The sequence below is a fragment of the Populus nigra genome, chromosome 19 (assembly GCF_951802175.1).
Source record: "Populus nigra chromosome 19, ddPopNigr1.1, whole genome shotgun sequence".
In the NCBI taxonomy this organism is placed as follows: Eukaryota; Viridiplantae; Streptophyta; class Magnoliopsida; order Malpighiales; family Salicaceae; genus Populus; species Populus nigra.
The window spans coordinates 7,188,534-7,201,410 of NC_084870.1; the positions used below are offsets into that span (position 1 = coordinate 7,188,534).

Below are 12,877 nucleotides of genomic sequence, written 5' to 3' on the forward strand. Positions count from 1 at the left end.
GGTGGGAAAGATTAGACAAGGGCTACAGTTTGTTTATTCAGTAATTCCAAGCTCCGTTTGTCGTTGGCTTCTAAAAGTCATTATCCTCGGTCCTTACAGGCCATATCGAGTTGAAATCCGATCGAGGGGGAGAAGGTGAAAAATAAAATATTTGAGATATGCATAGATTGATGATCAGGGCATTTGATTTCGAGGGGCAAGGTCGGGGCAAGGTCGCTTCGATGTTAAGCTATCTAGATTTTTAGCTTTTCTCGAGCTGCTTCAAGTTTATCAACCAGCCTGTACGTGTAGATGGAGTAATTGTGCTTCCCTGTCACATCTTTCTTTGATATAAAAAAAAAAATGGAAGGAAGAAAAAGCATGGACGTCATGCCTAACCCCGGAGTCCTTCACAGATTAAGGAAACATAATTAACAGCATGCATGAATTTTCGAGGGATAATTATCAGTCACAAACATTTTAAGGATGGAATCATTCATGCAGTCTGAAAGCCTTAAAAAACCTTTTGTTTATGGACACCTTACCAATTCCTTTTTTGAACAAAAGAATTAGTATGAAAATAAAATGAAAGCAGTCACATGACAAAACCAGCGATAATGATGATCCAATATTCGAGCTCGAAATGTAAAGATTTCTTGATATTTTCCATATAAAAATCCACCCAACAAGAAAATTCGGGAACAGCGAGGCAGCGTCGACGATAGTTGATCAATCAATCATATTATTTAATCTCTGAAAAAATGCAGCACTAGGGAGTTGATAATCGAGAATACCACTTCCCCTGCTTAGTACAGGAGAAAGATAAATATAATAAAAAAACACGAGAAAGACAAAAGTGAGGAAATTCTTATAACTTTATAATGGTATAGATATTATTTTCCATCTTCTTTTTATATATATCTTTTTTGGAAGAGGATGGTGTAGTTTTATGGTTAACGTAGACTTCATACTATATATAATTTTTGTCCGGCATTGTTTTCATAACATGGTTTATGTAGGTTAAGGTAGTGTTTGACATTGTAGTGGTAATTATTTTTTAAAATGTTTTTTTGTTTGAAAATGTATTAAATATATTTTTTATTTTATAAAATTTATTTTTGACATCGGCACATTAAAACGATAAAAAAATATTAAAATATTAATTTAAAAAAAAACAAATTTTATGAAAAGCACGATTGAACCAGAGAAACAAATAATCACTAAAGGTGATTTCCTAGATAATTTTTTTATTTGAATAGATTAGAAAATACTTATTTTTCAGTATTTTAAAAGGTTTTATAATTATACAAGTTACATTTATTAAACCCAACCTAGTAGGTCCACCTGGGTTAGGTTTTAAAAAAATCAATTTGAAGTGATCTGGTTTGCTTAACGGGACAACTTACAACCTATAACCTGATTTTTTTTGTCAAATCTTTTTTCTCAAAATATAATTGTTTTGATTAACTTGGATTAATATGAGTTAACCCATTTAGTTTATGATTCGAGTTTGGAATCAAATAATAAACAACATATTTAATAACTTTTGTACAAGTAACATTTATTGTAGAGTAAATATGTATCATGCTAAAATATATAGCACTTTTGTTATGTAAAATAGGATTTTTCTCTTTATCCTCCTATAAAAAAAGATATTCCAATATGATATTTTATTGTTAGTTTTTATTTTATTTGCCATAAGTAAATCAAACCGATTTGAAACAACGAAATTTATCTTTCTTCTCCTTTGTGTAGCATCTCATCATCCTTCCTTTTCTAGAGATTTTTCTCTATTGATACAAAATCAAATATATCTCACTTTGGATGAAGGGACGCAAAACACTAAATAATCAAACATGAAAGTTTATTTTTTTAGAGAATATCATCCTTCGATATTAGAAATTTGAAACTTAAATTGAAAAATCATCTTATAAATTAAAAATGTTCTATTCACCAAACCAAAAATAAATTTTAGGAAATGTTTTGATATGAACACAAAATTAAGGTTTGGAATTATGAAAGTGAACGCCTGATAATTATGATTAAAGCCCTGAAAACCATGATGTCATTTGGAAGTAGGAATCAACACCATTTCAATGTGTATTTTTTTTTCTTTTTGATGTAATCCCTTCAATCCCTATATGGAAATCATTTATCTCAATATTGATTTTCATGAGTTTAAAGTCCTTGAGTATAAATCTTATTTAGGTCCAACAATTATACTTAGTTAAATATTTATGGGTCAAACACCTATATTTAGTTAATCATTTATGAGTCCAACACCCATACTTAGTTAAACTTTTTAATGCTGGGCTGCAAATCATCTAACATTAACAAGGTTTATAAGGATTTCTCTTTCTTGGAATTGAGAAGAGATGTCGTTTGTAGGTGCCCTCTTATTAGTTTGGATGTATTTATTATGGATTGTTAATAAGCCTCCGTATAGGAAGTTGCCTTGAGAAGCTTCAAATTTAATCCACGAAAGAGCTTACGACTATTGTTCATGGGAGAACAAAACATCTTTGTTGAGGTGGTGTCTATCATATCCCTATTCTTAAAGAGATGTGCGATCACACTATGGAGATCATATCAATCATTTCCAATGTAAATTATGATATAGTACTAGGAAAACTTTTATTTCTTCTAAAGTAAATGTGCTGTCGCACTAAAAAGAGTGAGTCCATCACATTTTTGGAAGGTTGAAGGCTTGTACCTTGGGGAGAACGTATCCATCCTCGTTGTTGAGATAATGTTTATCTCGTTCTTAGAGAGATGTGCGATTTTATTAGAAATATCATGTCAATTCCTTTTAGGGTAAATTGTTATGTAGCATTAAGGAGATGATCATTCTTTTCAAAGTAAATGTGTTATCACCCTAAAAAGAGTGAGTCTATCCTATCATTGGAAGGTTGAGAGGCTTGTGTTGTAAGGAGAACTTAAAAAGTGGAAAGCTTACTTTGAACAATTTAATTCATACACAAGAAACTTACATTATTAGTCATTGATCATAATACATTTTTATCTTTCCTTGAGGTATAATCAATCAAAAAATATATTTTTATTCGAGATTATAGTCTCGGCCCTGGGAGATAATGACATTCCTCCAATAGAGGTTTTATAGGTGATCGTTGAAGGGATTCCTCCCAGATCAACATAATATTTTAGATTATTATGAAAATAAGACTAATAAAGGATAATCTACCCTGCTAGGTTTAGAAACATGAATGAAGTCCTCGACTTGGAATAACTCTTGAAGTTGCACGGTCTAAATCAACATTCTGCTGGTACCCGCTAAAAGCTTTCCAAAACCTCGGGGCTCCAACTTTAATGGTAATTAGGGATGATAATAGCCCAACTTTTAAAAGAGCAATTAATGGCTTTTCGATCATTTCTCACAGATAGCGCCATTGATGAGATCTAAATTTATCCCATGAGCTTGTAATTAAACCAAGTTGATACTCGAGATACTTGGTTAATCTCTTAATTTTGACATTTTGATCCATTATTCTCGGGTGAGATGGCCGGTGGATCATGCTTAATACCTGTAAAAGGTCATTTCTTTTGTGTTTGGAGACTCTCTGATGATTAATTGAGTATCGTCTAAGAAAAAAAATAGTCATAATTTAAAAGAAAACCTTGAAAATAGATGTCTTTTGCAGTGGAGAAAAACTGAACTTGCTTTTGAAGGTATCTCACTTTCTTTTATAGTTTGTGAGCACTTTTTATTGAAGAGAAATTGTTAGAGTGTCAAAAAATATCTCTGATAAAATATTACTGATTTGTCATGATAAAATATCATTAATTTTTATTTGAAACATTGAATATGAGATTATTTGGAGTTAAAAAGAGCACGAGTTTAGTGCTTGACTAAACTCAGATATGGTATGACAATTTACTGGATTCACACATATTTAGACTTAGCACTTAATTGAGTTTAGAAACAATGAATTATTACTCTCTTTTTAATCAATTTTTTTAAAAGAAAGATCCAAACAAAAACAACAAATGCTGATATATCATCTTGATCTATCGGAAACTATTGGAATATTTAACAAAAACGAGTCTAGCCAGCCAGCACAGAAAGCTTTTTGAATGAGCAATTTGCCTAGAGAATTAACGAAGCAGAAGAAGCATCCAAGTAGTTGAATTACAGGTCCACACTAATTTGCATAAAATAAGCAAAGCCACATCATGTACTTTCTCGATAATGATTATTAAGTATTAACATCTCTTGAGTTGTGATTCCACAAAATTCAAAAGGGCATATCTGTCACGAGACTTCAAAAAAAAAAAAGTCCAAAAAGAAATGTTTGATACGCGTCTCTATGAGGCCCATATTCTTTCTCGCCATAACCGACCTTTCAATCCCTTCAAATCCCCCCCCCCCCCCATCTCTCTCTTCAGTAGCACCAAACCCCAACCCTTCTCTCTTCTCTCTCTCTCAGAACTAAAACAAGAAACCCTCACAACAACTCAAGAATTCTTCGATTCCGAATTCTTGAAAAGCAAAAAATATCATCAAGAAATGGCTCAAAGAGCAGAGAAAGAAGAGACCGAGTTCAAGGTACCAGAAACCTTGACTTCATGTATCAATAATTGTGGAGTTACGGGTAATCCTGCAACTAACAACATGTGTCAGAAATGTTTCAACGCTAGCACCAGCACGTCTAATTCTTCTTCCTCTTCCACCGCCACTAGCATGACGTTTGCAGCAACAGCCACCAGCGTATCTAACAACGAGATCTTAAAATTCACCGGCGAGAAGTCGGCGAGATCCAGCATATCTCGTTCGCTGGTGAAAGATCCACAAAAGTCACCTGAAACAGCATCGGATAAAGAAAGATCCTGTGCCTATCATGTGGCGAAGAAAGAGGTGAACAGGTGCTCAGGGTGCCGAAGAAGAGTGGGATTGACTGGATTCCGGTGTCGGTGTGGGGAGCTGTTTTGCTGGGAGCATCGGTACTCAGATCGACATGATTGTAGCTACGATTACAAAACTGCAGGTCGCGAAGCTATCGCGAGAGAGAATCCTGTTGTTAAAGCTGCCAAGATTGTTAGAGTTTGAATCAAGAAAGAAGACGTACATTTCAGGGTGATCGATTCTCTCGATACAAACCGAAGAGATCTCGACCGAGTACGTTCTACCAAGAGATATCGTTGAATCATCATGGGTTTCAAGATTATCAAGAAGTTTAAACACCGAGATCAAGATCAAATTCTTCGTGTTGTTGGATCAATCTATAGATTTTCATTCACTTTTTTTTTACTTTTTTTTAGAAATTAAAGATTAATATTATTAATATTATGATGCTTATTATTGTGCTTGATGTTTTTGTTTTTGTTAGAGCTTGGATTGGTCATGATTGTTTCTGGAAAGTTGATGATGGCAATGTCATGTGAATGTAAATTGGGATGAAAACGTGAGGGCTTTTATGTCAATTTATTTTACATGTGGACTTGGAATTTTCAGCTGTGAGGTTTGGAAAGTTCCGGGGCCCGCATGTGATGCTGTGTTCTTTTAATATATCGTGAGATTTTAATAAGCCAGCGGGGGTGGCAAAATAGCGTGATAAGTTTACTTTAGTTGACACTTGACATGATTGGCATTGTAAACAGAAAGAAAAAAGGCTGTAAGGTGGAGGTGGGCGTGACGGGGACATTTGCGCAAGTGGTTGCGTTTGTTTGCGAAATAATAATGGAGGTGTTGAGATCTCGAGAAGAAGTCATCATCGGATGGCTGTGGTTGATTGGCATGTAACTGACTTCGTGGAGGCGCGGGTACAGGATGGAATGGAGTGGGAATTAGAGACCAAATTCTTCTTTTTTTTTTTTTTTTTTTTTTGGGGGCGGGGGGGAGGTGGGGGGGCGGTAGGTGTCCTTTCGATGCCTTGTAAAGCTGTCCAAAATATGAACCAATAAGAATGTCACATTTGCTATTGGCTCGGGGGAGACTATTTTGTTTTTTTTTTTTTCTAAGTTTTTGGTAGCTGTAGGATATTCTATGATGGCAATGAGTCCGGTGGGGTTTGCCTCTCACCAAAACCCCATAATTGTCCCGGAGGAGGTTGCCTCTAGTGATGAGATTTGAAATGCTTTTCGATGGACAAAAATATTTAGTGTTTTTCTTTTTTGCTATATTAGTATAAAAAATATATTATAAAAAATAATAGAAAGACTGGCATTCAAGCATTATTTATATGAACAGTGATCATTTTAGATTTTTTTATTTGCATCATTTTGTTTATTGTTATGTTATTTTGCTTTTGTTTCTGCTTTTTGTTTAACAATTACAGTTTGGTTTAAATTATAAAATAATATTTGAAATTATAAATATGCGAGACGATGCTAGATAAAGAAAAATATACAAAAATGACACAATCTACTGTGTATTATAATATTTACTTATAGTGTTTTTTTTTTTCATTTGACTTTTTTTATTCATGCTTTAATCCTTTTATAATAAATTGACTTGAAATTGAGTTTAAAGTTTTATTTCTGTTGGTTTTATATTAGGCTTTTGTGATATTAAAAATAAATTTTAATATTAAATTAATATTTGATTTGTAAAAGGAAAATTCTATTTTATTTATTTAAACCATTTAAAACTTCAAGAAACAACATATCTATCTCTTCTTTTCAACTCAATTTTTAGCTGGATCAATATATTTATTATTATTAATAATATATATAATTTTTAATTTTTTTTATTGAATATGCATATAAACTTTTTAGTCTACAATTAATTTTTTTTTATGATAATTTTTTTTAACAATGTCCGCACTCTTTTTATGCATTGATAAATTTTTTTATTATTAATATATGTGTCCGGGTTAGCTTGAGTGTATTTCGACTAATCCTGTGGGTTTTGAAATTAATGACGATATAAACTTTCAATAATTATTTGTAAGATTTAAACTGATAACTTTTAAAAAGCAAACGTAGAAGTTATAGAATCATAAAATCAAACCAGTACAAAAATAATTAATTTTATATTTTTTCAAAAAAAAAAAGCTCCAACTTCGGTATCTCTCTCTCTCACACACACAAATCAGGTTCTTTCAATAGTTTGGGGCGGGTCTCTAGTTGCTACCTGATGAGGTGAAATTTTATCCCCATCATAAAAAAATACTATTAGTTTTCAGCGTTTGCTATAACTAGGTATCGGAAAACATTATACAAGTTTTAAAATGTGGCACAACTCTACTGCTCCTATCGATTATTAGAATGTATTTGGAAATATAGTGTGTTTTCAAAAAATTTAATTTTTTTTAAAAAATTTAATATGGTTTGTATGTTTTGGATCGTTTTGATGTGTTGATATCAAAAATAATTTTTAAAAAATAAAAAAAAATTATTAACATATATTTCGATAAAAAAATTATTTAAAAAACAATCATTACCGTAATATCAAACACATTTTTCTCAGACAAACAGGCATATGCCTGGAAAACGAAAAGACTGCCCGCTTTTTGCTGAAAGCAAGAAGGAAATTCGGTTTGGTTCCATGATGCTAACACTTGCTCGGCAACTCCAAAACCAACCACAAAAGAGGTGACAGATAGGCCTCGTAGATATCCCACATGTTCCACTTAGATTAGATCCAAACACGTAAGATAATCTCTGATGAGAATCAAGTCGCTTTCCTTCATCATGGACTTCGAACCCATTCTGTGGATTTACCAATTTCCTTGTTTCGAGTCATGAAAATAAGAGTTAAAGTGTAGGAAAATTCTATCCCATTCCTCTATCTTTTTCAGTTCGTGGTATAAAATGCTGATACGTGGTCCTAATTGAAAGGGGATGATGTAAACTATACACATTAAGACATAAATCAGAAAGGTTCTTGCTTATTCGGTGTTCCGACTCCCCATAAAAAAACAGTGGGAAGTGAGGAGAAGACAAGAAAAGAGGCTAAATATACATGGTATCGAAGGGGCGACAATAATTTTTCTGTGTGTCAGGTCGTGTTGCAGTCACAGAGAGCTCGTTTGGTGTATGATTGAACGATGACAAGAACGGGATCGGCCCTGTTTGTTTTCTTTATGTTTTCCTGTAGCCGACTGATTATCTAGAGATTTTATATGCCCAAAAGAAAAAGGATGGGGTGGGTGAGTGGGGATTTGCTTTCTAGTTTCTAATATGAAAATATCCTCTACGATGCCAAGAAGGGGGAATAAAATTAGGGTCTAAAAGTATGTTAGAAAGACAAAAGCTTGTTGAGGCGGACATGAAAGAAAGAGCACAAGACAAGGTGAATGACTCATCTTTCTTAGGTCAGGCTAACTCAATGACGCCTGCGTTTTTCAAAGCAGTACAACGAAGACTCCTTCATATGTTTGAAGCAAGCATGGAATGATGGAATTGTATGGAAAATGCATGGCAATGAGTCTGGACAGGGACTTTTTTTCCAGCTAGTCTTGTATCTTTATAATAATTTAATAGAGTTTCTTAATCTGTCCTAAAATGATATATGTGTAGGTTAAAAAAACAATTTATTGATAATAATTTTGGCTCGTGCAAGGTATAGTTGCGATAGGCCGACTGTACAAATCAGACCTGTTTGTGCATTTCAAGCACCTGGGATTTTTATGGTCAGCATGGATCTGAGCTGTCTTGACGGCAATGAGCATCCCTCAACAATATCAAGGTAGAATGGGCGAGGATTTCTCTTCGCTTTGCCATGAAGCCGAGAGGTAGCTTTCCCACCAACCTAAATCTGTACTCCAATATATAATTAAGGTTAACTATTTTAAAAAGCAACGCCAAATTTTAAGCATTGGAATGTCCGTCGGGGAATAAAATATTGGCGATGAGGAAAATAGTGGCACCAAGGCTGAGAGGAATATTTCTCAATTGAGCGGAGCAGATTGTCGATGATGTTGCCATCAACTGTTCGGCAAAGAAGATTGTTTCGAATTTGGTAACTATAACACTCGTAAATTTCAGCATACAAGAAGCTACGACATCTCAAAGACAAGAATTCATCCTTCATGACCATAAAAATATATAAAGTAAATAAATCAGGATATTCAGGGAGGTTTAAGATTTACGATGGAAATTTCATAATTCATCGAAGAAGTTGAAGCTTACCAAGTCGCGTGGCCAGTTGAAAAAGCAAAAACAAAAAAGAAACAATTGAACGAGAAACAAAAAGAAAATCAAGAGGAAAAAGCCACATCACAACTAGGCAGCAATTTTCAATTGCAGAAAGATAGCTTAAGATGACCGAAAGTGTGAGGTGGTGGGTTACCCCCACCATAAGCCCACATGTGACCCTTACTCGGTTTCAATGAATAAACGCATCACGAGATCATATAAATAACCACCTTAAAATTGCCTTTTACCAAGTCTTTAGATGCATTAGCCACCACCTTTGTTTTATCTAGCCATTTAATAGAAAAATCAGGATTTTGGCTCAGCTTGATTTTTCAGCCAATAAAATCCTAATAACCTTGCCATAAATTATATGGACCAGAAAACCCATAATTTTTCACTGGGTGGATGATGTCGTCATTAAGGGTTGTTTTTTTTTATTTTTTTTTTATCGTCCAATGAAAGTGTACCAAACAAAAGCCGAAGGGCCCAAAAAGGAATCCTTGCATATAACTTTGGAGAACAAACAAAAGATTTAACAGGGAAAAGAAAAATTCAAACCACCTGGCCTTACGACACAAAAAATCAACAGCTTTTCATGTTTCAACTGGATTAAAATAACATCAAGGATTTCAATAACACACACTTCACATATTTTTCACTGTCCTTTTCTGGGTAAGAAGGATGGATAACTTGGTAAGCACAACTAACTACTGCGTGCAATATACGGTATCTTAGTCAACTCAGCCAACTAAGTAACAGGGCGAGATAACAGTTTTACCATTCGAGTTCGTTGAAGATTGAAAAAAAAAAAAAAAAAAAAAAACAAATCAAGAGCACGGGTAGACTTAACAAAAGCTCACCACGAACTCCCTACCCAGTAGCGTGGCAATTTCTCAAAATTAGAATGAGAAGCAAGCCAAAAGAGCATCGAGATTCAAACTTAGCGGCTTTGAATATAAACAATGATATAACTAGGCTCCATCTGGCTGGACAAAAGGGTTGGCAATCTCATCTGTACCATCAGTTGGTGACACCAGCATCACTGCAGTTCCCCTGCAAACCTGTATCACAATAAAACATTGTACTCATTATATTCATACTTCCAATGTGAGAGAATAAAAAATGCAAGGCCAAAGACTCTCTACTTTAAATACTACGTGTCTGAATGCTCTGAAAATGTAGAAAATAAAATTTTCACCAATCTTTTGTTCAGGTAGTGATGAAATGTCAAGAAGTACAGGCAACAACTGAATGATGGTGGCAGTGAAAACATAGGCAATTGTTACGAAAATCTCACAGGAGACAAATTGCAGAAATTACAGGCTTGTCACGATGACAACAAATTTATGAAAAAACTATCAAATCCAATAGGAACCTTAACTACTCGAGTAGTTTGTAGTAATAAGAGCATTAGAGTAAGATCTAACAAAGACAAATCTCTAAAATATAAAAGATTTGGATTAGTGTGTAGTTAAACCTCTTCAAGAGTCCAATTTAAACAACTTTTTTTTTTTTAAAAAAAAAATCATTTCAACAACAATAAGCCCTGCCTTTATATTAACTTGAGAAAAATAATACTGCTCTGAAGGTTCAGCTCGATCTATCTTGCCCAGCACATGCCAAAATTTTAGAAAAATTTGTACTGATATCATTTGGACTTTCAAAAGAAATATATTGGTCCAAACTCATTCTATATGATAATTTTGGGTCAAATAATTCACTAGCAATCCTACACCACACGTCTGGTCATTATACATTTCAAAACATAAGCGCCAGTTTGGGTTCATACAAAATTAGACCCTTTTTGTGAATGTATAAATAGAATAAATGAGATTGGAAGAAAACATACAATCAGGCCAAGGCGCCTTGTCTGGTCAGTGGTCTTTAGTGGATCATCAGCATCTGCAACCCAAGTGAAAAGAAATCAAAATCAATCCTTATGCATTCTCTCTCAGAAACTGTAAATAGCACACACATAACTATATAGATAAAACTTCAGCAGTCAGTGAGTGCCAATGCAACTTCAGTTGCAAAATTCAAAAAAAATCTCGCAGAAGTTAAAACAAGTTGATGCTTGATACTAAACTATTATAAATTTCAAGATGATCTCAATGACGAGCTCTATGCACCCCCAAAGTGCAATTCTAGAGCTAACACCATTACATAATCCAGCCCATCCAAATGAAATGATAGTGTAAAGGAGATGGCTGTTGTTAACATGAATTAAGTAGAATGAAATGGTGATTTTCCATGACTCAGGTGACAGGATAATAGAACTACCTGTAGAGATGCTCTAAAACAAGTCCAGAAATATGTTGGGTGGATGCACTAAAAAATTGATGCAAAACTACCATAATACATTGCTAGAACAACGTAAAATGGTTACCTCTTAGAAATTCTACTGCTTCATCCAGGACAAGGTTTAGCAATTGATCGTATCCCTTCAAAGTCCCAGTCACTGAACCCAAAAGAGAAAGAGGTTAGCCTTACATGCCACAGTTAGAAAGTGACAATGTTTTATTTATGAAAGATCTGGAATCTCTATCTCAATCAAGTAGTGGCAGAAAGAAAATTTTCAAAAATCTGCCAGGTATATGCTGACAACAAAAAAAATTACACAAAAATATTTCTTACTTGTTGACCAAAAATTAGCCATTAATTCGATATCCACAATCTCATTCTCATATATCTGTTTCACACCCGTCTCCACTATACAATTTCAAGCATGGCTTGTGCCCCAATGCATTATATTCTTATGACAAATGACGAACCTATATCTTAAATCTTCTAATCAAAACCTAAAATCACAGCACTTAGGAACACCACATAAAAGCTAGCAGATCTCTAATTGCAAAAGTGACCATCCATTACATGATCAATTATCATCCCCTGAAATACACCTTCTACAATGTAAGGTGATTTCCAGTGCCACATTTTAAACATGGTCCTTCCATAGTCCATACTAGTCATCTGCCTTCCAGCTAATGTCTAAAATTAAAAAAAAAAATAGGAAATCCTTGTTCGACCCTTTACACCCAACTTGAGAAAATTTGACGATTACAACATTGCACCTAACATTCACTTTCAGTAAATACACAAACAACCAAACTGAACTCCAAAACAATGCAAAAACAAATCATAATCCAGAAATCCATATCCATAATATCTACATATAAAAATAGACGCAGAAAGGTAAAAAGTATCGACCTTGTCTACCACCAGTGAGCTTGACTTGAACACCCTTGTCCACAAACTTAGCCAAATCCAATACTGTTTCTTTCCTTCCGGACTGAAATCACATTTGATCACACACATTAAACCTTAATCACAAGATTAAAAATTTTAACACATAATCTCAATTACCATCTTATATAATCAATTATGCAGCTCCTCTTTACACAGAAATCCAAAATCCCCTAGAGTGATACAAAAAGAAAAGGATCATCCACGGAAACGAGAAATACATCCATGATGAAAAATATTAAAAAAACTAAATATAAATTAACAAAAAAACAAGAAGCAAGAACCTCGCTTTCTTTAGGGAAGTGAAGTGTGCCCTAGATTTTCTCTCTTCTTCTGTTCTGCTGTGCTTTTCCCGCTTTGCTTTTTTACACTGAAAGCTAAAACAACATTACTAGTTCTAGTCAAACTTGAACAAAAAGGTCTGGACTGTTGGTCCATTTTTACTTGGTCTCAAGCAACGAAGCCCATATGTCAATTCCCCTTGGGTCCAGACTTGAGCCGACCCAGGAAACAAAGTCTAGCCCTTTTTTTTTTTTTTTGTAAATATAGAAATCCAAAT

At 34.0% G+C, this 12,877-nt stretch overlaps 2 protein-coding genes across 2 annotated transcripts; one reads left to right on the top strand and one right to left on the bottom strand.

Moving 5' to 3' along the window:
* Window positions 1-4,348: 4,348 nt before the first annotated feature.
* Window positions 4,349-5,522, top strand: LOC133680478 (zinc finger A20 and AN1 domain-containing stress-associated protein 5-like). Its single transcript, XM_062103459.1, has one exon. The coding sequence runs from the start codon at window positions 4,505-4,507 to the stop codon at window positions 5,042-5,044; it is 540 nt and encodes a 179-aa protein (XP_061959443.1). The 5' UTR covers window positions 4,349-4,504; the 3' UTR covers window positions 5,045-5,522.
* A 4,120-nt stretch (window positions 5,523-9,642) lies between these two features.
* LOC133679758 (sm-like protein LSM7) lies at window positions 9,643-12,732 on the bottom strand. Its single transcript, XM_062102444.1, has 6 exons — window positions 12,603-12,732; window positions 12,439-12,491; window positions 12,283-12,364; window positions 11,462-11,533; window positions 10,925-10,977; window positions 9,643-10,136 (listed from the first exon to the last, which is right to left on the bottom strand). Exons 2-6 carry the CDS (start codon window positions 12,439-12,441, stop codon window positions 10,047-10,049), a joined length of 300 nt encoding a protein of 99 aa, XP_061958428.1. The 5' UTR covers window positions 12,442-12,491; window positions 12,603-12,732; the 3' UTR covers window positions 9,643-10,046.
* Between the last annotated feature and the right edge of the window lie 145 nt (window positions 12,733-12,877).

Coding starts and splice junctions, on each gene's coding strand:
- LOC133680478 (XM_062103459.1), top strand. CDS start 4,505: ATGGCTCAAAGAGCAGAGAAAGAAGAGACCGAGTTCAAGGTACCAGAA.
- LOC133679758 (XM_062102444.1), bottom strand. Junction 10,978..11,461: donor AGCAGTAGAATTTCTAAGAG/GTAACCATTTTA, acceptor CTTGGGTTGCAG/ATGCTGATGATCCACTAAAG. Junction 10,137..10,924: donor CAAGGCGCCTTGGCCTGATT/GTATGTTTTCTT, acceptor ATTGTGATACAG/GTTTGCAGGGGAACTGCAGT.